Below are 25,918 nucleotides of genomic sequence, written 5' to 3'. Positions count from 1 at the left end.
AAAAGTATCTACTCTGCACGCCTCCACCCGCCTCCACCCCTAGTGGAGAAGAACAAGACGGGGTCGAGTCGCGCTGAGTAGGTGCTAGTGGAAAAGCGCCATTAAATTACATTCAACTTTATTGTCACAGTACCGTATTGGCCCGAATATAAGACGACCCTGATTATAAGACGACCCTGTTTTTCAAGACAAGCTTGAAAGTAGACTTTTTGAACACCCAAATTCAATTTTTATACATAAAATAATTACAGTACATCTGAAACAAATGATTATAACAATATATTGGAGAGAAAAAGCCTGTTATTTTGCCTCATTCCAACCATCATGTTGAAGTTTGTATCATAACTAACTCAGCTGCCGGTTCACCTGCCGAACTTCCACACACTTTTCTACAGATTGGAGAAACTACGTTTCTACATTTTCTGTTATCTCTTCTCTTATTTTCTTCTCTTTTCTTTCTTACTGCTATTTTTCATTTTTATTATTGGTGTCAGGGGTTGGCTTTGGCCTGGGGAGTTAAGTTCAGCATTTAAAGATATCTGGCGCCATCTAGCGATGTGATGGTATAATGTCTAGACCCCGAATGGAAGACGACCCCCACTTTTTCAGTCTGATTTCAATGTAACAAACACGTCTTATATTCGGGCCAATACGCTAAACACGTACAGAGACAACGAAGTGCAGCTAGCATCTAACCAGAAGTGCAAAGAAGCAGAACGTGAGGAATCTAGTGGTATAAAATAATGAGTGTGTGCAAAGGGAGCAGCAGTTTTGTAAACTGTGACAAACTATGAAAGGATATAAACAGTATGGAAGATATGAACAATACACTGAAGAAGTAAATTATGCCGAGACTAAAAACATGAGAATATATACTATAAAGAATACGGGTGGGACGATACGGTAACTCACGATTCAATACTGTGGCGATTCGTGGCCCACGATAACGATAATATCACCATACACGTTATCTACCATATTCCATATATTTTAAGAAATTTCATTGATATATCACGATATTTGTGACTGAAAAAGAAAAAATACCCATAAAAAGGAAAACGTCTGTAGTTATGCATTTATTAAATGCCAAAACGTCCTACAACGTACAAAGAAAGTAATTTGTATATTTCCTCTCTGCTGCTAGTCTGTAAATGTAAACACTGTTGGACACATTAAAGTGCATGAACAATAGTGCGGGGACAACCGCCTAAATCCATTATGTGTGTTGTAATAAAATATCCATATTTGACGTCAGTTTATCCATTATTTATTGCGACAGAGAGTACAACAATATATTGCAATATCGATTTTATTCCCCACCACTAATAAAGAATATATGCAGTCTGATTGGAGACAATAAAAAGAGAAGCAGTTTAAATAGCAGATGCAGTCGGTGCAACGTTCAGGTGATTCAAGGATTCAGGACGTGTGACGGACCGGTCCCCCAGGTGGTCCGGTGGGTCCAGGTCCCCCGGGTAGTGCTGGGCGGTATGACCAAAAATTTATATCACGGTATTTTTTTTTTCATGCACAACTGGGTGTTAACCACATTTTCTAATGATTTGGAAAGGAATTGCTGCAGTAAATCGGCTTAGAATGGCCTATTTTACTGTCATGAGGATGCATAAATCAAATAAATTTGATTTAGGCATGGCTTTCAAAGAAAAAAATTACAAGGTAGAAAATATTTATTGAACATAAAAAACTGAACATGTTTTAATTTCCAGCATTATGTTGTTTTGGTTCCACCTCCTGGTGAATGTTGGTAAAATTCTTATGGGGTTACTTTTTGGTTGGCCAACGATTTATGTTTGTGGTGCAACCGTTACGGGACGGCCAGTCTATTTCCTTATTTTACAACGCCGTTATTAATTGTTCGGTTTTTTCCCACTTATTCCACCGAACACCCAAAGTGGTTTTTTTGCCATTTTCGGCCGAACAATTTGGGTTACAGAACAATCTGTGCATCACTGCTGCTAAACAGTCCTCTCACAAACAGTGTCCAGCGGCGCTAGCGTAGCGCTACGTTCCCAACGTTGTGTACGCTACTGTACATACTCACCGGTATTACGGTGTATGAAACATTCATATCATAAGAAAAATAAACACCGGTATTCAGTATGAACCGGTATACCGCCCAGCACTAGCACCGGGTCCCCCGGGTGGTCCCCCGGGTGGTCCCCCGGGTGGTCCGGGTCCGGTGGGTCCTCCAGGTCCCCCCGGTGTTCCGGGTCCAGGTCCTCCAGGTCTAAGGTTGTTTCCCCCCCCTCCCAGGCTGCGAGGCGCTGACGGAGTGGGAGTACCTGCCCCCGGTGGGGCCCCGGCCCACCAAGGGCTTCGTGGGGCTGAAGAACGCGGGGGCCACGTGCTACATGAACTCTGTGATCCAGCAGCTCTACATGATCCCCCCCATCCGGAACGGGATCCTGGCCATCGAGGGGACGGGGACGGACGTGGACGACGACATGTCTGGGGACGAGAAGCAGGAGAACGAGGTACCAGGGGCCTGGGGGGGGGGGGGGGGGGGGGGGGGGGGGGGCAGGTATCTGGGGGGGGGGGATGACATGTCTGGGGACGAGAAGCAGGAGAACGAGGTACCAGGGGTCTGGGGGGGGGCAGGTACAGGGGCAGGTATCTGGGGGGGCAGAAAATAAAAGTTATAATGACAAATATTCTATTTTATGGCACTGCACTTTTTATTTTTATTTTTTATTTCTATTTTTATTTTTAGTTAATTTATTTTTGTATCTTTTATATGGGTGTTTGATTTGTATATGACACAGCTGAGTGAGTGAGATGAAGATGTCAATTTCACCGAGGGAACCACCCAAAGGGATTGTTAGGTTCCTAAATCAAGGAAAGACACAGAGACTGTGAAATGATTATTAGGTCTTCTGCAGAAGCTTTGGGGAGAAGTCTGAGGAGCTTGCAGCAACACGGCCCTCCTCTGAGAACTCGTCAGGTCTTCTCCCAAAATCCTCTTGACGCTTTTATTGAGAAAACTGGAAACAGGAAATTACCATATACGGACTGTCAGTGTATAGATGATGGACAGTGGACGAAAACAGATGGTCACACATCGAGGTTTAAGAAGCCACACATGTGACATGTGAAACTTAAGCTTTAAAAAAACACAAAAGGTCAAAGGGGTCAAATGGGGCCCCTTCTGGACAAACGAGAACTCTGTGAGGTTTTGCACAGATGCGTCTAAAGACACTGGGCCTTTTACAAACCGGAAGTCACCAGGCCAACCTTCATGGGGTCTTGTGTCATCAGATGGTCCAACTAACCCTTAAAGACAATGAGACGGCTGTCAGTCGACCCACCTGACAAAAACTCAGGAAGTGGCCTGTGATCTGCATGTAATAGCATGTGGAAACAGTCAGTTCTCCAAAGCTGACTTGATTCTGATAGTTTCATAATGACAACTTAATTCAAAGGGTTGATTAACCTCACAGGGATTAATAAAGTCGTCTGAATCTGAAATAGAAATACTACCGTTAAAGACTAACCAAACCCCCGTATTCTCCCGTATCCCCCGTGTGTCCCCCGTCTCCCCCCGTGTCCCCCCGTATTCTCCCGTCTGCAGAGCAACGTGGACCCCCGGGACGACGTGTTCTCCTACCACCACCAGTTCGAGGACAAGCCGTCGGGGAAGTCGGAGGACAGGAAGGAGTACAACATCGGGGTGCTGCGCCACCTGCAGGTCATCTTCGGACACCTGGCCGCGTCCCGGCTGCAGTACTACGTCCCCCGGGGGTTCTGGAAGCAGTTCAGGTACGGCCGGGGCCGGGTCGTGGGTGGGGGGGTCCAGGTCGTGGGTGGGGGGTCACCGAGGGGTCACCGGTAGGGGTGGGAATCCAGAACCCGTTCTTTTTGAGATTCCGGTTCCCGGTGTTTCAATTCCTTGAAATTGTTTGCCTTTTTTGCAAACGATTCCCTTATCGATTCCAGTGGGTGCGAATGACGTCACGCAGGAAAACATGGCGACAAAGCGGTATAAACGCTCGAAGGTTTGGTTACTTTTTACCAAAAAGGATGCACTCTTGACACAGCTGCAGCTCGTCAGCTCATCTATGGAGAAGTTAAAGAGCTTCTACCGCTAGCTTCTACCGCTAGCTTCTACCGCTAGCTTCTCCTTTCATCAAGGCAGGGAAGAGTATCAGGCCAGAATAGATGAATGTCACCAGCAGTGACTGAGTTTGTGGTGTTGAACATGTTACTGGACATTCTTGTGTAATTGCCACAGAATAATTTGTTGTATTTAGTTAATTTCTACAGAAGAATATTTATTTTATTATTATTTTATATTAAAAACATATTTTATATTACAAATAATTTTGTGGGGCCCCCCAGGCACCATGGAGGAGCCCAAGGATGGGGGCGTCTTAACACCTCACTGGTATTGTTTTGTTTCAAAGATATAAAACAAAGTTGATGCTCATCGACCTGTTTGTTCTCCTTTTTTCCAAATGAGAATCGATAAAGAATCGAATCGTTCAACAGAATTGAAAACGGAATTGGAATTGGAAAAATCTTATCAATTCCCATCCCTAGTCACGAGGGGTCACCGGGGTGTCACCGGGGGGTCACCGGGGGGTCACCGAGGGGTCACTGGGGTCACCATGTCCACCATGTCCTCTCTGCAGGTTGTGGGGGGAGCCGGTGAACCTGAGGGAGCAGCACGACGCCCTGGAGTTCTTCAACTCCCTGGTGGACAGTCTGGACGAGGCCCTGAAGGCCCTGGGACACCCGGCCATGCTCAGCAAGGTGCTGGGGGGATCCTTCGCCGACCAGAAGATCTGCCAGGGCTGCCCCCACAGGTGAGCCGCCCCCCCCAGGGGAGAGAGCACAGTTTATTTAGATGGGACAATGCATATTACACCAGATTTTAGCAGAAATGCTAGTTTCCACCCACAGTCCCCACAGAAAACATCAAAACAATTCAGTCAAACAATACAATCAAACAAGGGAACAAACATAAAACATACATAGTAGCAAAATAGATTTAGCAGCATTTAAAAGCAGTATGTTCACGTATCCTGCTTGGTGTTGCATTCCAGGAGTGAGAGGCACCAACCCAAAAAGTGGCTCGACTAAAAGCACTTTTTCTAAAAGGAACTATCCAGTCTCCTCTAACTCCACCTCTGGTTCATCTGTTCTGTAATTTCTTTTCCCAGATTCTTGTAGAGGGGGTGGTGCCTGGCCATGAAAGATTTTAGAGATCAAAATAGCGTCATTATATTTTACAATGTTGTCCCAGTTTAAGTGCTCATGCTTTTTTAATATCTGACAGTGATGGTATGTTTGGGGTTTTTTATCCAATACTTTCAGGGCTTGTTTGTAGACTATTTCAACTTGTTTTAGTGTTGTCCTCCAGGCGGTTGCCCAGCTTGTTCTGCAGTAGGACGATCATGGTATCAAAATCTAATTTTCCTGTCTCAGGAGTTGGGTTGTTCCTAATAAACCTGAAGTTGGACAAGTTAAACTTGATTCTGTCTTTTTTAGAGCTTGTTTGGTCTAAATCAACATTACATAAGTTTGTAACAAGGAAAGACAACAGAGACGGCCTTGGAATGGTTTTAACGCACTTCTGCAGAAGGGGGAGAGCAACAGGGGGTCAGGGGCTCTCTGTGAGAGCCCCCGACAGCAAATGCTTCCCAAAGTATTCTCCTCCTGCATGATGGTTTTATTGAGAAACTTGACAGGAACTAACCAAGTAAGGACAGTGAACAGTAGACAATGGGCGGAAGTGATAACGTGTGATTGAAATCATGACACTACAGTAGATAGACGTCACCAGAACAGTCCAAAACCCTGAGTAGATCAGGAAGTGGCTGTTCTGACATCTGTTAACAAAGCATGTGACAGCTTCGGATGGACAAAAACAAGTTTAAAGGTTAATTAACCTCACAATTCCCTCCTGTTGTCCTTTTGAAACTTCAACTAATATCCATCCATTAGGCTTAGAATAGTAGCATCAAACATTAAGGTCAAACATTTAAAAAATAGGAAGGGGAGCTCATAACACACTTAACGAGTAATTATATTAAGGGAGAGGCGAAAACCCTGGCTATATGGGGCGAAATTCCTCTCCAACCCTCGTAGTAAGCGATTACTCATGGTCAAGACACATACAAGCTTAAAACATTTCACAGTAAACAAAATGAAACAGTCTACAATCCAGTGTCATCATAAACATCCTTGTCATCAGTTAGGGTTCGTTGGAGTTGTCGGTAATAGACTTCAGAATACTGGACTAAGGAAGTTTGGATGGTTCTTTGGACCATTGCACTTAGACACGGAAGGTTACAGGTAATGAAAACACAGAACAGTACAAGGACGGTAATAATCAGAATCATAATTTTAGTCATTATGTCAGTCCAGGGGGCATAAGTCAGCCAGGACCAAAAAGTGGTGCCTGCTGAGCGTCTGTCTTCTGACAACTGACGTAATTCGGCTATAGCTTTGGTAACATTACCAGCACCAGTTTATGAACGTACAGCAGTGTTCCTAAATTACAACAACAATGTAAGTAAAGAGTTTGAGGAACAATTCCTAACATGTCAGCATGACTCATTAGTGGAAAAGTTTCTTCCATCTCTCGGACTCCTCTCCAGCTTGTTGTAGCCAGTCAGTTTGGGCTAGTCATCTTCTTCAGGCCCGTGGCTGGTGAGTAGGCGTCAGATGAGTTCTTCAGCGGACAAAGGTTTTGATACCGTCCGACTTCCGGCCTACTCAGGGTCCGGAAAGTTTCCTACTAGCTTGCACTGTGACTGGTGAACCCACGTAGATCGTTCAGCCACCTTTACTGCATTCGGGGTCGCAATCTGGACCACGATTTTCGTTTCACCACTCAAATCAGGATCTGGTCACCTGGTTTCAGCAATTCCTGCTTAGGAGAGAGAGGAGAAAGCGGCAGCTTACAAGACCTTTGAACATCTTTTCAGCAAACAATTTACTCATCCACATCGAGAGTGGATCTCTTCGGCTTTCTCTTGCCATGGTTCCCCTTCCCATAGAAGGAGCTGGAACGGGTGACCATGCACTACCCCAAAGGGTGTGACAAAAAAATTTTAAGTAGGTATTTGAATACTTGAATACTTTGTGTATTATACCCTGCCTCCCTCCTTTTTGAGACATGGGACTCCCCATGGCTCAATTTAGCCACCAGGGGGAACAGGTTTTTTGGGAGTACTGGTGATTTGGGAGTACTGTGATTGAAATCATGACACTACAGTAGACAGACGTCACCAGAACAGTCCAAAACCCTGAGTAGATCAGGAAGTGGCTGTTGTAACATCTGTTAACAAAGCATGTGACAGCTTCGGAAGGACAAAAACTAGTTTAAAGGTTAATTAACCTCACAAGCTCCCCTGTTGGTTCCTCTGGGTAATATCGGCTGTGTTTGTGGGTTCCTCTGGGTAATATCGGCTGTGTTTCAGGTATGAGTGCGAGGAGTCGTTCACCACCCTCAACGTGGACATCAGGAACCACCAGAACCTGCTGGACTCCATGGAGCAGTACGTGAAGGGGGACCTGCTGGAGGGGGCCAACGCCTACCACTGTGAGAAGTGCAATAAGAAGGTGAGGGGGATCCTGGGGGGGGTATTAACCATTATGTGCAGACAAGGTAAAAAAAAATAAATATATATATTGTTTGATTGAATAATTAAGAAATAAATCTACCTCCAAACAAGCTTCCTGGTGGAGGTTTGAGAGGCAGCAGCTTGGTGTTTGAGGTGCTGACGCTGCCTTCCCCCCCAGGTGGACACGGTGAAGCGGCTGCTGATCAAGAAGCTGCCGCCCGTCCTGGCCATCCAGCTGAAGCGCTTCGACTACGACTGGGAGCGCGAGTGCGCCATCAAGTTCAACGACTACTTTGAGTTCCCGCGGGAGCTGGACATGGAGCCCTACACGGTGGCCGGCGTGGCCAAGCTGGAGGGCGACGACGTGAACCCGGAGAACCAGGTGATCCAGCAGAACGAGCCGTCGGAGCCGTCGCCGCCCGGCAGCTCCAAGTACCGGCTGGTGGGCGTGCTGGTGCACTCGGGCCAGGCCAGCGGCGGACACTACTACTCCTACATCATCCAGAGGAACGGCGGCGACGGGGAGAAGAACCGCTGGTACAAGTTCGACGACGGGGACGTGACGGAGTGCAAGATGGACGACGAGGAGGAGATGAAGAACCAGTGCTTCGGCGGGGAGTACATGGGCGAGGTGTTCGACCACATGATGAAGAGGATGTCGTACCGGCGGCAGAAGCGCTGGTGGAACGCTTACATCCTGTTCTACGAGCGCATGGACTCCCTGGACAAGGACAGCGAACTGGTCAAGTACATCTCGGACCTGACCATCTCGACCAGCAAGCCGCACCAGGTCAAGATGCCCACGGTCATCGAGTGCAGCGTCCGCAAGCAGAACGTCCAATTCATGCACAACCGAATGCAATACAGCCTGGAATATTTCCAGTTCATAAAGAAACTGCTGACCTGTAACAGTGTCTATTTAAACCCTCCTCCAGGTACGAGCCTCCGTCTGGGGGGGTAACGGGGCGGTGGGGGGGTAACAGTGTCTATTTAAACCCTCCTCCAGGTACGAGCCTCCGTCTGGGGGGGTAACGGGGCGGTGAGGGGGGGGTAACAGTGTTTATTTAAACCCTCCTCCAGGTACGAGCCTCCGTCTGGGGGGGGTAACGGGGCGGGGGGGGGGGGGGTAACAGTGTCTATTTAAACCCTCCTCCAGGTACGAGCCTCCGTCTGCACATCTGCACGCCGGGCGTGGTGGTGGGGGGCAGTAACGGGGCAGTGCCGCTGCTGCTAGTCATGGACTCCTGGGTGACTCCTGGGTGACCCCTGGGTGACTCCTGGGTGACCCCTGGGTGACCCCTGGGTGACTCCTGGGTGACTCCTGGGTGACTCCTGGGTGACCCCTGGGTGACTCCTGGGTGACTCCTGGGTGACTCCTGGTTATCCCCTGGGTGACTCCTGGGTGACTCCTGGGTGACCCCTGGGTGACTCCTGGGTGACTCCTGGGTGACCCCTGGGTGACCCCTGGGTGACTCCTGGGTGACTCCTGGTTATCCCCTGGGTGACTCCTGGGTGACTCCTGGGTGACCCCTGGGTGACCCCTGGGTGACTCCTGGGTGACTCCTGGTTATCCCCTGGGTGACTCCTGGTTATCCCCTGGGTGACTCCTGGGTGACTCCTGGGTGACTCCTGGGTGACCCCTGGGTGACTCCTGGGTGACCCCTGGGTGACTCCTGGGTGACTCCTGGGTGACCCCTGGGTGACTCCTGGGTGACCCCTGGGTGACCCCTGGGTGACTCCTGGGTGACTCCTGGTTATCTCCTGGGTGACTCCTGGGTGACTCCTGGGTGACTCCTGGGTGACTCCTGGGTGACCCCTGGGTGACTCCTGGTTATCCCCTGGGTGACCCCTGGGTGACCCCTGGGTGACTCCTGGGTGACTCCTGGGTGACTCCTGGGTGACTCCTGGTTATCCCCTGGGTGACTCCTGGGTGACTCCTGGGTGACTCCTGGTTATCCCCTGGGTGACCCCTGGGTGACTCCTGGGTGACCCCTGGGTGACTCCTGGGTGACTCCTGGGTGACTCCTGGGTGACTCCTGGTTATCCCCTGGGTGACTCCTGGGTGACTCCTGGGTGACTCCTGGTTATCCCCTGGGTGACCCCTGGGTGACTCCTGGGTGACTCCTGGGTGACCCCTGGGTGACTCCTGGGTGACTCCTGGGTGACTCCTGGGTGACTCCTGGTTATCCCCTGGGTGACCCCTGGGTGACTCCTGGGTGACTCCTGGGTGACCCCTGGGTGACTCCTGGGTGACCCCTGGGTGACTCCTGGGTGACTCCTGGGTGACTCCTGGGTGACTCCTGGGTGACCCCTGGGTGACTCCTGGTTATCCCCTGGGTGACTCCTGGGTGACTCCTGGGTGACCCCTGGGTGACTCCTGGGTGACCCCTGGGTGACTCCTGGGTGACTCCTGGGTGACCCCTGGGTGACTCCTGGTTATCCCCTGGGTGACTCCTGGGTGACTCCTGGGTGACCCCTGGGTGACTCCTGGGTGACCCCTGGGTGACTCCTGGGTGACTCCTGGGTGACCCCTGGGTGACTCCTGGGTGACTCCTGGGTGACTCCTGGGTGACTCCTGGTTATCCCCTGGGTGACTCCTGGGTGACCCCTGGGTGACTCCTGGTTATCCCCTGGGTGACCCCTGGGTGACCCCTGGGTGACTCCTGGGTGACTCCTGGGTGACTCCTGGGTGACTCCTGGTTATCCCCTGGGTGACTCCTGGGTGACTCCTGGGTGACTCCTGGTTATCCCCTGGGTGACTCCTGGGTGACCCCTGGGTGACTCCTGGGTGACTCCTGGGTGACTCCTGGTTATCCCCTGGGTGACTCCTGGGTGACTCCTGGGTGACCCCTGGGTGACTCCTGGGTGACCCCTGGGTGACTCCTGGGTGACTCCTGGGTGACCCCTGGGTGACTCCTGGTTATCCCCTGGGTGACTCCTGGGTGACTCCTGGGTGACCCCTGGGTGACCCCTGGGTGACTCCTGGGTGACCCCTGGGTGACCCCTGGGTGACTCCTGGGTGACCCCTGGGTGACTCCTGGGTGACTCCTGGGTGACTCCTGGGTGACTCCTGGGTGACTCCTGGGTGACTCCTGGTTATCCCCTGGGTGACTCCTGGGTGACTCCTGGGTGACTCCTGGGTGACTCCTGGTTATCCCCTGGGTGACTCCTGGGTGACCCCTGGGTGACTCCTGGTTATCCCCTGGGTGACCCCTGGGTGACCCCTGGGTGACTCCTGGGTGACTCCTGGGTGACTCCTGGGTGACTCCTGGGTGACTCCTGGTTATCCCCTGGGTGACTCCTGGGTGACTCCTGGGTGACCCCTGGGTGACTCCTGGGTGACCCCTGGGTGACTCCTGGGTGACCCCTGGGTGACCCCTGGGTGACTCCTGGGTGACTCCTGGTTATCCCCTGGGTGACTCCTGGGTGACCCCTGGGTGACTCCTGGGTGACTCCTGGGTGACTCCTGGGTGACCCCTGGGTGACCCCTGGGTGACTCCTGGGTGACTCCTGGTTATCCCCTGGGTGACCCCTGGGTGACCCCTGGGTGACTCCTGGGTGACTCCTGGGTGACTCCTGGGTGACCCCTGGGTGACCCCTGGGTGACCCCTGGGTGACTCCTGGGTGACCCCTGGGTGACTCCTGGGTGACTCCTGGGTGACCCCTGGGTGACCCCTGGGTGACTCCTGGTTATCCCCTGGGTGACCCCTGGGTGACTCCTGGGTGACCCCTGGGTGACTCCTGGGTGACCCCTGGGTGACTCCTGGGTGACCCCTGGGTGACCCCTGGGTGACTCCTGGGTGACCCCTGGGTGACCCCTGGGTGACTCCTGGGTGACTCCTGGGTGACTCCTGGGTGACTCCTGGTTATCCCCTGGGTGACTCCTGGTTATCCCCTGGGTGACCCCTGGGTGACCCCTGGGTGACTCCTGGGTGACTCCTGGGTGACTCCTGGGTGACTCCTGGGTGACCCCTGGGTGACCCCTGGGTGACCCCTGGGTGACTCCTGGGTGACCCCTGGGTGACTCCTGGGTGACTCCTGCTTATCCCTTGGGTGACTCCTGGGTCACCAGGTCCTAGAGGGGGGACTACAGGACTGGACTGTTCCACCTTAGCCACATTGAATTTCACACCGGTGTAAAAGTGCCTTGTTTGTGTCAAATAACTGAGATTTAGTTGTATAATTAAGTTATTTCTGAATCTGGGTCTAGCTGGGTCTGGTTCTGTCTGGGTCCTGGTCTGAGTGTACTGGGTCCAGGTCCAGGTCCAGGTCTCACCCCCCCCTGTCTCCAGGTCAGGACCACCTCCTCCCCGAGGCCGAGGAGATCGCCATGATCAGTGCTCAGCTGGCAGCCCGGTTCCTGTTCAGCACCGGGTTCCACACCAAGAAGGTGGTGAGAGGCCCGGCCAGCGACTGGTAAGTTGTGTGTCCCCCCTACCTGTCCCCCCTGGTAACCCCTCCCCTCCCCTGGCCAGCGACTGGTAAGTTCTTGTCCACCCCCCCTCCTTACAGGTAAATTCCTACCACCTGGTCAGGTGTGTCCCCCCCCTCTAACCCCCCCTCCCCTCTCCCCCCAGGTACGACCCCCCCTCTAACCCCCCCTCCCCTCTCCCCCCAGGTACGACCCCCCCTCTAACCCCCCCTCTACCTCTCCTCCCAGGTACGACGGCCTCTGCATCCTGCTGAGACACAGTAAGAACGTGCGGTTCTGGTTCTCCCACCACGTGCTGTTCTCGTCCCCGGCCCGGTTCTCCGAGTACCTGCTGGAATGTCCCAGCGCCGAGGTCCGCGGAGCCTTCGCCAAGCTCATCGTCTTCATCGCTCACTTCTCCCTGCAGGACGGGCCCTGCCCTCCCCCCACCGCCTCGCCGGGGCCCTCCACGCAGGTGGGTGTCCTGGGGCGGGCTGGTCTGGGGGGTTTGGGAGGGTCTGGGGGGTCCTGGGGGTCTGGTCTGGGGGGGTCGGGGGGGGTCTGGTCCGGGGGGTCTGGTCCGCGGGTCTGGGGGGTCCAGGTGGTCCGCCCCCCCCCCTAACTCTCCTCTCTTCCAGGGCCCTGATAACCTGAGTCTGAGTGACCACCTACTAAGGGCCGTGCTGAACCTGCTGCGGAGAGAAGTGTCTGAACACGGCCGGCACCTGCAGCAATACTTCAACCTGTTCGTCATGTACGCAAACCTGGGTAAGTTAACCTGCTTCACTTCTAGTCTGCTCATCAGTGCCACGGCTGCGCCAGAGGTACTATTGTTATCCTGCGCGTTTATTTTTTTTCATTTTCCAGCCAGATTTCGGTTCGCTACTCCTACAGATTTCAAAGGAACCAGGCGCATCATATATCAAAAACGTGCGGCTCGATCGGGAATAGTGTGCTATGACTTTTGGTGTTGAAATTCCCATTTCTCCCAAAGTTATTCCCAAAAAAACGGCCAAAAAAATCAATTCAAATTGGATGGGAAAAGGTAAAAAAAAAAAAGCCAAAATTCACCTTTTTTCTGAGTCACCTAACTTTCTCACACCTGCACGAAGAAATGTCATTCGAACTTCAAAACGGAGGAAAACCTCTCTTCTCTCGAAAACACCAAACAGTTTTTTCCTAAAATGTACACTTTTCAAGATATGAGCACTCAAGCGAGGACTGGAAATCACTTTTTTTTATCAAATCTAGAGTGCGGGTGTCGGTCGCTAGAGTGCGAGAAACAGTAAAAAAAATAACCTGAATTTTTATTTGTAACTCGAGCTCAGGGCCAAACCGTAAAAAGGAGACCAATAATCTTTGGTCAGAATGTAGACATAGGTGTTGGGATTCATAAAATGTGACTTTGACAGGCGGGGTATGCACAAAATTTAAACAGGGAGGGCTAGAGCGGCACCAATAACTGTCTCAGTCTCCATTGGCTGTAATGTAATCAAACGTTTTCTTCAAAAGAATCTCACTCTGTCTTCGCACTGAGCTAACTCACTCATTTTAAGGAATATCTGAATAAAATTAAGATTGTCAGAATCTGCCGGGTTCTGTGTCTCTCAAGATGTTTTCGTTTTTTGGCTACGAGCTACGGTTTTCTCACAAATCAGAGTTATTTAAGACCTTATCAGAAGCCAAAATCTGGGGTTTTCTCACAGCCAAACCGGAAGGTTCTAAGTGGAGGTTCTTGTTGCCGGGGCAACCAGAGCTCAGCTGCTGAGTCATTGCCTCAGCCAGAACTGGTCACATGACTCAGTCACTAAAGACTTCATATACTTTAACCTGTAAAATGGAGAAATCTGAACCCTGACGTTTTGACCTTAGCCGATCCCCAGTCCTGCTGGGAACCGGTTCATGGTGTATATATATGTGTGTGTGTGTGTGTGTGTGTGTGTGTGTGTGTGTATGTATATGTATATATATATATATATATATATATATATATATATATATTAAATACCCCCCCCCCCCCCCCCCACACACACACAGTAAATAACCCACAGCAAATGCTATAACCTTTGAATGGTTTGACATAAAGAGTCGTGGGTGGTGTCATTGGACTCGGTATTGAGTCCTTGACCTTCATTGGTGCAAATTAGCCCCGCCCCTTCTTCTGATTGGTCGATATGTGATAGTCCGATAACTTTTGAATGGTTTGACACAGAGAGTTGTGTGTGGTGTGCAGCAGCCCGCCGTGGCACTCTCGAAATTTCTGTGAGGACATTTTCTAGTTATTGTTATTGTCACATGACCAGCATTTTCGTTGCGTCTGGTTTTCCTCAGGTGATAAAGCTTCGTTGACGACGATATTTAGTCCTAGTTTTCCTTGACTCTGCTCCGACCTCTGACCTCTGACCTCTGCTCCCCAGGCCTGGCGGAAAAGACGCAGCTGCTGAAGCTGAACGTCCCGGCCACGTTCATGCTGGTGGCCCTGGACGAGGGGCCCGGCCCCCCCATCAAGTACCAGTACGCCGAGCTGGGCAAGCTCTACACCGTGGTTTCGCAGCTGGTGCGCTGCTGCGACGTAGCCTCGCGCATGCAGTCCTCCATCAACGGTAGGAGCACCCTGAATGATATGATATGAACATTTATTAATATATGTAGATATCTAGATGTATATTATGGATATAGATATGTTGTATGTAGGTATGTACAGGACTGTCTGAGAAAATTTGAATTTTGTGATTTTCTGTAATGCAATTACAAAAACAAAAATGTCATCCATTCTGGATTCATTACAAATCAACTGAAATATTGCAAGCCTTTTATTATTTTAATATTGCTGATCATGGCTTTCAGCTTAAGAAAACTCAAATATCCTATCTCAAAGAATTAGAATATTCTGGGAATCTTAATCTTAAACTGTAAGCCATAATCAGCAATATTAAAATGATAAAAGGCTTGCAATATTTCAGTTGATTTGTAATGAATCCAGAATGGATGACATTTTTGTTTTTTGAATTGCATTACAGAAAATAAAGAACTTCATCCCTATATTCTAATTTTCTGAGACAGTCCTGTAGATATGTACATGTATATTATGGATATAGATATGTTGTATATGGATATACTGAGTTGACGTGGAGGGGGCCGTGCTGACGTCCCTGTGCCGTCTGCAGGAAACCCCCCCCTCCCAAACCCGTACGGCGACACCAACCTGACGGCGGCGGTGATGGCGGTGCAGCAGCTCGTGGCCGAGATCCTGTTTGTGAGGACGAGCTACGTGAAGAAGATCATCGAGGACTGCAGCAACTCGGAGGAGACGGTGAAGCTGCTGCGCTTCTGCTGCTGGGAGAACCCGCAGTTCTCCTCCACGGTGCTGAGCGAGCTGCTGTGGCAGGTAACGGGGGGGGCGGTGGACCCTGGGGGGCCCCGGGACCTCAGGGGCCTCAGGTGACTCATGCAGGTCTGTCCCCAGGTGGCGTACTCCTACACCTACGAGCTGAGGCCTTACCTGGACCTGCTGTTGCAGATCCTGCTGATCGAGGACTCCTGGCAGACACACAGGTAGCTGCCGGCCCTCGGCTGCTTGGGGGGGGGGGGGGTTGGTTTAATTATGTGGAAATTTAATAAACACAAGAAAGATGCACTAGAGCCCTGATATAGCGGGACTGTTTTCTTCATCCTGCTCCTGCCCGCATCTGCAGAACTCTGAGAATTCATGCCCGCACGGCGCACAATAATAGAGATGCATTGATTTAGTGTCTTCTCCTGTCCCGCAAGAGAAATGTCCTACAAATCTATCTGATTTAATGTTAACATGATAATTGTGGAGTTTGATGGATGATTGACAGTTCATAGGTCACCTGACTGAAAGTTAGATGCAAATCCATCATTGTCATCACAAGCTGTTTCACCTTTCACTCAGCATCAATTATAATTGAGGTTATAGCAACGAGAGTAGCTGTGAGTGGCTCAAATAACACTAATAAATAACATGAAATAAACAAAGTTAACGAATGAAGCAAATTGATTTAACAAATGAAAATAGGCTTAATATCTTACCAAGGCAAGTCCGTTTCGTTCAACACTCCGACGTGCTTTCTCTTCAAATGCTCGTGCATTACCGACGTGCTCCCGTGATAAGCAGGTCGGCTTTACAAACCTTGCAAGTCATCTTTTTATTCTCCGTATCGAGGCTAAAATGGTTCCAAACTTTTGAAGTTTCATTACCCGCAGCAGCAGAGACACTATCGTACATGACGACTCTCAGCAGAGATTGTATTGAAGTGAGATGCCTCACTCTGTTGGAAAAACCCGTCTGGCGACAATTGTAGACAATGGAATTCATTGTCGACAATTTATGGATTTTTGTGGACAACGTGGAGGAATGTTTGCAGCCCTAGTGAGTTCTCCTCTTGTCCCTGAACAGGATCCACAACGTCCTGAAGGGAATCCCCGACGACCGGGACGGGCTGTTCGACACCATCCAGCGCTCCAAGAACCACTACCAGAAACGAGCCTACCAGTGCATCAAGTGCATGGTGGCGCTGTTCAGCAACTGCAGCGTGGCCTACCAGATCCTGCAGGTACTGACCCCCCAAAGACCCTGACCCCCCCACCAGATCCTGCAGGTACTGACCCCCCCCTCTAAAAACCATGACCCCCCCCACCAGATCCTGAAGGTACTGACCCCCCCAAAGACTCTGCCGCCCCCAAAGACCCTGAGCCCCCCCCCCTGAACGCTGACCTGAACGTTGACCTGAACACTGACCTGAACACTGACCTGAACGTTGACCTGAACACTGACCTGAACACTGACCTGAACGTTGACCTGAACGTTGACCTGAACGTTGACCTGAACGCTGACCTGAACGCTGACCTGAACACTGACCTGAACGCTGACCTGAACACTGACCTGAACGCTGACCTGAACGCTGACCTGAACGCTGACCTGAACGCTGACCTGAACGCTGACCTGAACGCTGACCTGAACGTTGACCTGAACACTGACCTGAACACTGACCTGAACGTTGACCTGAACACTGACCTGAACACTGACCTGAACGCTGACCTGAACGCTGACCTGAACGCTGACCTGAACACTGACCTGAACGCCGGTTGTGTGCAGAGTAACGGGGACCTGAAGCGGAAGTGGACGTGGGCGGTGGAGTGGCTGGGGGACGAGCTGGAGCGGAGGCCGTACACCGGAACCCCCCAGTACACCTACAACAACTGGTCTCCTCCGGTCCAGAGCAACGAGACCTCCAACGGCTACTTCCTGGAGCGTTCACACAGCGCCCGCATGACGCTGGCCAAAGCCTGCGAGCTCTGTCCAGAAGAGGTAAACCCCCTCACCACACGCCTCACACCCACACCGAGCTAAGCTAAGAGACTAGCGCGCCGCTCCATCAGCCCACTCAGCCACTGTTTTCATCATAAATGAAGTCCTGAAGTGGCCACACATTAGTTGACCTAGCAACGTTTCTAATTGCTGATGTGTAAATGTTTGTATGTTGTTGTGTAGCTCTGGTTTAAGTATCCATTCAGAATGTCATTTAGAGCAGAATATAAAGCTGTTAAATGTTTGTTCATGGCTGACGTTCACAGTACACACAAGTATCGTTTTATTGTTTTCACTTCAAATGCGTGATTTGTATTTATTTATTTTTAATGATGGAAACTTCAGTCCAATGACGCACTTCTTCTGTAATATTCCACACACAGCTCAAGTGTACTCAGGGAAGTCCAGGGAAGGTCAGTATTCCAGGCACCACGACATAAAGGAAATTATGCAGCAGAAAACATTGATCAGTTTATTGATGTTTAGGTTTACCTGCTTTTGACCTTCATGGTTTAGATTATCGTCACACCTCATGGTTTCTAACACAACACAGATGTTCAATACCTTAGTCACCTCACAGTACGCAGGACTTGCTAGTCTGATGGATGGATGCTGCTTGTCCTCCTCGTAGCTTCAGAGACAGATTCAGATCATAGATAAGTGTCTAAAACACAGGGAGGAAACAAACATGTTGATTCATGATAGTGAGGGGAAATGTTTCCGTCTGCTGGAGAGATGTGAAGTTCCCGACCGTCATCCCCCTCTGCCCCGGGTCCTGAATCACCTGCATCTGTACCAAAGTAATCGACCATCGTACCGGCGGTAATCGGCCGTCGTACCGGCGTAATCGGCCGTCGTACCGGCGGTAATGGGCAGTCGCACCGGCGGTAATGGGCAGTCGCACCGGCGGTAATGGGCAGTCGCACCGGCGGTAATGGGCAGTCGCACCGGCGGTAATGGGCAGTCGCACCGGCGGTAATGGGCACTCGCACCGGCGGTAATGGGCAGTCGCACCGGCGGTAATCGGCAGTCGCACCGGCGGTAATCGGCAGTTGCACCGGCGGTAATCGGCAGTTACACCGGCGGTAATCGGCAGTTGCACCGGCGGTAATCGGCAGTTGCACTGGCGGTAATCGGCAGTTGCACTGGCGGTAATCGGCAGTTGCACTGGCGGTAATCGGCAGTCGTACCGGCGGTAATCGGCAGTTGCACTGGCGGTAATCGGCAGTTGCACCGGCGGTAATCGGCAGTCGCACCGGCGGTAATCGGCAGTTGCACTGGCGGTAATCGGCAGTTGCACTGGCGGTAATCGGCAGTTGCACTGGCGGTAATCGGCAGTTGCACTGGCGGTAATCGGCAGTCGCACTGGCGGTAATCGGCAGTCGCACTGGCGGTAATCGGTATTGGCGGTAATCCTTTAAAGCTCCACAAAAGAGCTTTTACGTGTTTATTTACGTGACAGACGTTAGTTAGCAGCAGTAGCTTCCTGTCAGGCTCCGTCTCCTCTTCACCTTGTTGAACGTATCTGAGCAACCGCAGACCAACGCTCCCTCCAGAAATTCATAGATGAAAGACGAAATTTAGTTTCCAAAAAATATGTCCTGGAGAGGTGCCTGTTTACTTTGGACTGTTAAGACGGGAGCCGCCAACACGACTCCTTCAGTAGAGATGGAGTAATCCGTGGAGTCATCCATGGAGTCTCTGATGTCTCCATCCATAGAGTCCAATGTCTCCATCCGTGGAGTCGTCAATGACTCCATCGTGGAGGCGTCAATGACTCCATTCATGGAGGCGTCAATGACTCCATTCATGGAGGCGTCAATGACTCCATCCAAGGAGGCATCAATGACTCCATCCGTGGAGGCGTCAATGACTCCATCCGTGGAGGCGTCAATGACTCCATCGTGGAGGCGTCAATGACTCCATCCAAGGAAGCGTCTATGACTCCATCCATGGAGGCGTCAATGACTTTGTCCACGGAGGCATCAATGACTCCATCGTGGAGGCGTCAATGACTCCATCGTGGAGGCGTCAATGACTCCATCGTGGAGGCATCAATGACTCCATCGTGGAGGCGTCAATGACTCCATCGTGGAGGCGTCAATGACTCCATCGTGGAGGCATCAATGACTCCATCGTGGAGGCGTCAATGACTCCATCGTGGAGGCGTCAATGACTCCATCGTGGAGGCGTCAATGACTCCATCCAAGGAAGCGTCAATGACTCCATCCAAGGAAGCGTCAATGACTCCATCCAAGGAAGCGTCAATGACTCCATCCAAGGAAGCGTCAATGACTCCATCGTGGAGGCGTCAATGACTCCATCCACGGAGGCGTCAATGTCTCCATCCAAGGAAGCATCAATGACTCCATCCACGGAGGCATCAATGACTCCATCCATGGAGGTGTCAATGACTTCGTCCACGGAGGCATCAATGACTTCGTCCACGGAGGCGTCAATGACTCTACCGTGGAGGCGTCAATGACTCCATCCACGGAGGCATCAATGACTCCATCGTGGAGGCGTCAATGACTCCATCCACGGAGGCGTCAATGTCTCCATCCAAGGAAGCATCAATGACTCCATCCACGGAGGCATCAATGACTCCATCCACGGAGGCGTCAATGACTCCATCCACGGAGGCGTCAATGACTCCATCCACGGAGGCGTCAATGACTCCATCCACGGAGGCGTCAATGTCTCCATCCAAGGAAGCATCAATGACTCCATCCACGGAGGCATCAATGACTCCATCCATGGAGGTGTCAATGACTCCATCGTGGAGACGTCAATGACTCCATCCAAGGAAGCGTCAATGACTTCGTCCACGGAGGCATCAATGACTTCGTCCACGGAGGCATCAATGACTTCGTCCACGGAGGCATCAATGACTCCATCCACGGAGGGGTCAATGACTCCATCGTGGAGGTGTCAATGACTTCGTCCACGGAGGCATCAATGACTTCGTCCACGGAGGCATCAATGACTCCATCCACGGAGGCATCAATGACTCCATCCACGGAGGCGTCAATGACTCCATCCACGGAGGCGTCAATGACTCCATCCACGGAGGCGTCAATGACTCCATCCACGGAGGCGTCAATGACTCCATCCACGGAGGCGTCAATGTCTCCATCCAAGGAAGCATCAATGACTCCATCCACGGAGGCATCAATGACTCCATCCACGGAGGCATCAATGACTCCATCCACGGAGGCATCAATGACTCCATCCACGGAGGCGTCAATGACTCCATCCAAGGAAGCGTCAATGACTTCGTCCACGGAGGCATCAATGACTTCGTCCACGGAGGCATCAATGACTCCATCCACGGAGGCGTCAATGACTCCATCCACGGAGGCGTCAATGACTCCATCCACGGAGGCGTCAATGACTCCATCCACGGAGGCGTCAATGTCTCCATCCAAGGAAGCATCAATGACTCCATCCACGGAGGCATCAATGACTCCATCCATGGAGGTGTCAATGACTCCATCGTGGAGACGTCAATGACTCCATCCAAGGAAGCGTCAATGACTTCGTCCACGGAGGCATCAATGACTTCGTCCACGGAGGCATCAATGACTTCGTCCACGGAGGCATCAATGACTTCGTCCACGGAGGCGTCAATGACTCTACCGTGGAGGCATCAATGACTCCATCCACGGAGGCATCAATGACTCCATCCAAGGAGGCATCAATGACTCCATGGTGGAGGCGTCAATGACTCCATCCACGGAGGCATCAATGACTCCATCCACGGAGGCGTCAATGACTCCATCCACGGAGGCGTCAATGACTCCATCCACGGAGGCGTCAATGACTCCATCCACGGAGGCGTCAATGACTCCATCCACGGAGGCGTCAATGACTCCATCCACAGATGCATCAATGACTCCATCGTGGAGGTGTCAATGACTCCATCCGTGGAGGTGTCAATGACTCCATCCGTGGAGGCGTCAATGACTCCATCCACGGAGGCGTCAATGACTCCATTGTGGAGGCGTCAATGACTCCATCCACGGAGGCGTCAATGAGGAGTCATTAATAGTCATCAACGTCTCCAGCGATGACCCCCCTCATGGATGACTCCATTGGCTCGATCCATGGAGTCATCGATGGATGGAGCCAGTGGAGTCGTGGGAGACTCCGTTGGCCCTATCGATGGAGTCGCTGATCTCTTGTAACTTAATTTGCTGGACAGCAGCAGGGATTTGGACCCGAGGCCACCGACCGCTCGACACTGAAGCCCGGCAGCGTAGCATCACAGCAGGGATAGTCACATATAAGCAGGTCGTACTTTTATAACGATGTAGAAAGCTTCCAGTTTGATGGGTGACGCTCGTCTTCTGTTTTAGGAGCCGGATGAACAGGAAGCACCTGACGACCAAGACTCGTCCCCCCCGGAGGACACGTCTCTGTACCCACATTCTCCTGGGACGGCCCAGTTCCAGCAGGTAGTGCCGGCCCGCTGCCATGTGGTTAGCTTGGGTTTAGTGAAACGCTGGGGGGGCTGGACACATGCTGATTAGGGGTGGGACGATACGGTAACTCATGATTCAATACTGTGGTGATACGTGACCCACGATATTCCGTATATTGTAAGAAATTTCATCAACGATATATCACGATATATGTGACTGAAAAAGAAAAAAATACCCATAAAAAGGAAAACGTCTGTAGTTATGCATTTATTAAATACCAAAACTTACAATGTACAAAGAAAGTGCATTTGTATATTTCCTCACTGCTGCTAGTCTGTAAATATAAACTCTGTTGGACAGAATGAAGTGCATGAACAATAGTTCGGTGACAACCGCGTAAATCCATTATGTGTTGTAATAAAATATCCATATTTGACGTCAGTTTATCGATTATTTATTGCGACAGAGAGTACAACACTATATTTCAGTATTGATTTCCCCAGCTCTAATGCTGATTGTGGTGATTCCGGGTCCTAGAACCGGTGCTGACTGACTTCTCCCCCTCCCCACAGAACAACCACCCCCCCCACGGGCAGCCGTACACCGGGCCGGCCGCTCAGCACATGAACAACCCACAGCGACCCGGCCCCGCCCCCGGACCCTCCCCCGCCCCCGGGCCGACCCAGCCGCCCACCACGGCCCCCCCCAGCACCACTCCTGGATCTGGATCAGGCCCGCGAGCACAAGAGACCTGGGAGGGCCCGGAGGAGGCCCCGGCCCCCGCCCCCGCCTCCACCCCGGCCCCCGCCCCCCCCAAGGAGTAAAGCTCCCCGCGCTGCTGCCGTGCCTCAAGCCTCCGTCGCCCCCCCCCTCCTCGCTCCTCGCCGCCCCCCCACCGCCGGCCCGAGGGAGGGGGGGGAGCCAGGCCTCCCGCCTCCTCCCTCCCCCGGCCTGCTCCTCCCAGCCGGCCTCCGGGAGCCCCCCCTCCCCTGGACCTGGTCTCTGGTCCCCCCCCCCCCTCTCTGGACCAGGTCTTTGGTCCCCCCCCCCCCGCGGCGGCAGAGGCGAGCTGGGACGAGGAACCAGACTGAGCTGGAGATGAAAGGTGTACATAGTATGTTCATGTTCTTGACTGTTGGACCCCCGAGCACCACGTGCTGCCGGGACCCGATGACAACAAAATGGATATTATAAATAAGAAAATTCCCCAAAAACTAAGAAGACGACGACTCCTCTTGACCACCGCGGTGGTTCCGGACCGGACCGGTTCTCTGAAGACTCTGCAGCTCCTCGGCTCCTCCTGCTCATGCCAAATCCACCTCCGGCCGCGGTTGGTTTCAGTGTGGCGGCGGGACGGTTGGCTGGACTTAACGCTGTTTGGTTGGTGTGAAACGCAGTGATGCAAACGTTGTTCTGAAACTCATTGCCTTTCTTTCTTTTCTTTTCTTTCGTTTGTTCTGGTAATTGATTCAATCCTTTTGAAGCTCTAGTTAATATGCTGTAACATTTAGCATGGCTTCTCACCAGAATAGTGTAGCCCAAGGGAAGACTTGTGATCATAACAACCTTAAAGCTGTTCTTACTCCACGTCCAGAGGGCCGCGGCCCCGCGGGCCCCGCGACCCCGGCGTGAGCGGTCCCTTCTTTTCTACTCGTCTGTCCAACAGGGGCGATATTTTCAACCAGTGTATAAGTGGCTTTTCAATTGCACATTATAATCTTCCGACTTCACATTCGGCATCAGTCTGGTGGGTTCAGGCGCTTCGCTCATCGTAGGACTTCAGAGGATCGACACATATGCAACGGGAGGCTCCCCGGGTCGCCGGCCCCGGGTCGCCGGCGTGTTCTAGACGCGTGGTTTGCTTCTGTCGTAGTCGTAGACGGACCCGTCGCCCACCGGCCTCCCCTGGGGGTCCGGGGTCCGGCCCCGGGGTACCAGGGGTTCGGCCCTGGGGGTCCCGGGGTACCGGGGGTCCGGCCCTGGGGGTCTGGCCCCGCAGGGTACCAGGGGTTCGGCCCTGGGGGTCCCGGGATACCAGGGGTCCCCGGGGTACCAGGGGTCCGGCCCCACAGGGTCCCGGGGTACCAGGGGTCCGGCCTCGCAGGGTCCCGGGGTACCAGGGGTCCGGCCCTGGGGGCCCTGGGGGCCCTGGGGTACCAGGGGTTCAGCCCTGGGGGCCCCGGGATACCAGGGGTCCGGGGGGCGGCCGGCGCCGCCAGAGCAGCAGCCGGTTAGTTGCCGTGTAATTCTGTAGGAGTAAAAAGGTAAAACATCAGTAAATACTGTATTTAATTGGTCACTTGAATGCGTGTATTTTTTTGAAATTTCTTTTGTCTAAAACAAAACCAAATACTCCTGCAAATGAAAATATTCTGCCCACCGTATTATATTTAAATATTTTGCTCTTATTTTATAGAATTTATTTTGTTGTATTTCACTAAAAATAGATTTTGATTTAAGAGGAACATTTTTGTCCTTGTGTTATTTTTAAAGAAGAATATCGACTGTACAGAGTTCTGCGCCCTGTTTTTTGCCGACTTTTGTTTTGGCCATGGTGTGACGTTGAATTCTGGAGCTGCAGTCGCGATGTGGACTTTCACTTTGTGAGGTTTTTTGTGCACAGAAATATAACAGAAAAGCATTGCGCCCTTAGCAAATAAAAACATGGAATCTTGGCTGAGTCTCTTCACTTCTGGACCTGGTCTCTGGTCTCTGGACCCGGTCTCTGGACCCGGTCTCTGGACCCGGTCTCTGGACCTGGTCCTGGTCTCTGGTCTCTGGTCCTGGTCTCTGGACGGCATCACACTTGTAGGTTTGTTGTTCCAGATGTTTGAGCTCACAGTGAAATGTGTCCGGTGTTCTGTGACGTCTTGTTTTTATTCCACCAGGGAGATTGTGACTGGACTAACCTGCCAAGCTGCTCTGTCAAGGTTAGATTATAGAATCAACAATTGTATTGAAAAGAAAAAGGCAGACTCCAGTAATTTTCCGTCTGCCTTAAGTCTCTGGTTCATCAATGGCGACTCCAATCAGACGAATTAGTGGTCAATTCCCGCCAAGCCGAGCTTCCACCTTCTCCAAGGTATTTTCCATCTTGCAAAAGAGCTCAAAAACGGGACCGAAGGCCAGAACGCAGCTCCCGAGGCCCCAGCCTGCAAACATGCACAAAAGAGAAAAAAGGGGGGCCGGCACAAGAAACTACAGGAACGATGGACGAAAATGATAGCTATGAGATATTTATAATAAATAAAAATGGTAATGGAGAAGAGAGGAAGGGAAGAGGAGAGGAGAAGAAGGGTGAGAGGCACCGCCCAGCGGATCATGTCGGTGCCCCCTGCAGCATAAGCCTGTAGCAGCATATCTACCACCAAGCTATATTTGAGACTAACTATTATAGTCTTGTTCTATAGCTGCAACTATGACTACTGACTCTAACACACTAGAGTTTACACTACCTAGAGATTTACCAACACCAGCTAGAGGTTTACTTAACACTAACTATAAGCTTTACTAAACAGAAAGGTTTTAAGTTTAGTTTTAAAGGTGGAGGTGGTGTCAGCCCCCTTAACCCAGATTGGAAGTTGGTTCCATAGTAATGGTGCCTGATAGCAGAACGCCCGCCCTCCAAATCTACATTTAGATACTCTAGGAACTACGAGTAAACCTGCACTCTGAGAACGGAGAGCTCTGCCAGGAACATAAGGCACTATCAGGTCTTGTAAATACTGCGGAGCTAAGCAGTTTTGGGCTTTATATGCAAGTAATAAAATTTTAAATTGGATTCTGAATTTTACGGGTAACCAATGGAGCGACGCTAACACTGGAGAGACGTGGTCTCTCCTGCTAATTCCTGTCAGTACTCGTGCTGCTGCATTCTGGATCAGCTGGAGCCTATTCAGCAAATGACTTGGACATCCTGCTAACAACACATTACAGTAATCTAGTCTAGAAGATACAAACGCATGAACTAGTTTTTCTGCATCACTCTGTGAGAGGATTTTCCTAATCTTTGCAATATTACGGAGATGGAAAAAGGCTATTTTACAAACCTGATTGACATATGGTTTAAACGACAAATCCTGATCGAAAACAACACCAAGATTTCTCACAGTTGCACTGGAAGCCATCGCAACACCATCTAATCCCTTCCTAAGATGCTCTG

General features: G+C 51.4%; 1 protein-coding gene across 9 annotated transcripts in view; it reads left to right on the top strand.

Moving 5' to 3' along the window:
• Positions 1–23,894, top strand: part of LOC133446264 (probable ubiquitin carboxyl-terminal hydrolase FAF-X) — a 108,129-nt gene extending 84,235 nt beyond the window's left edge. For 3 of the 9 annotated variants that reach the window (XM_061724268.1, XM_061724270.1, XM_061724265.1), the window contains 16 exons: positions 2,275–2,495; positions 3,590–3,777; positions 4,650–4,823; positions 7,446–7,587; positions 7,768–8,524; positions 11,882–12,005; positions 12,250–12,475; positions 12,639–12,768; positions 14,418–14,603; positions 15,168–15,388; positions 15,455–15,555; positions 16,421–16,577; positions 17,120–17,332; positions 17,716–17,745; positions 21,691–21,789; positions 22,329–23,894. In XM_061724268.1, coding sequence (XP_061580252.1) covers positions 2,275–2,495; positions 3,590–3,777; positions 4,650–4,823; positions 7,446–7,587; positions 7,768–8,524; positions 11,882–12,005; positions 12,250–12,475; positions 12,639–12,768; positions 14,418–14,603; positions 15,168–15,388; positions 15,455–15,555; positions 16,421–16,577; positions 17,120–17,332; positions 17,716–17,745; positions 21,691–21,789; positions 22,329–22,580 — 3,221 coding nt within the window. In that variant the 3' untranslated portion in view covers positions 22,581–23,894. The remainder of the gene's footprint in view (positions 1–2,274; positions 2,496–3,589; positions 3,778–4,649; positions 4,824–7,445; positions 7,588–7,767; positions 8,525–11,881; positions 12,006–12,249; positions 12,476–12,638; positions 12,769–14,417; positions 14,604–15,167; positions 15,389–15,454; positions 15,556–16,420; positions 16,578–17,119; positions 17,333–17,715; positions 17,746–21,690; positions 21,790–22,328) is intronic. The other 6 variants (XM_061724273.1, XM_061724272.1, XM_061724271.1 and 3 more) reach the window with 3 other exon arrangements.
• Positions 23,895–25,918: the final 2,024 nt, after the last annotated feature.

This window comes from Cololabis saira, chromosome 6 (genome assembly GCF_033807715.1).
Source record: "Cololabis saira isolate AMF1-May2022 chromosome 6, fColSai1.1, whole genome shotgun sequence".
Classification (NCBI taxonomy): Eukaryota; Metazoa; Chordata; class Actinopteri; order Beloniformes; family Belonidae; genus Cololabis; species Cololabis saira.
The sequence above is the reverse complement of the archived record's forward strand: the minus strand, read 5'-3'. Positions and strand labels throughout refer to the sequence as shown.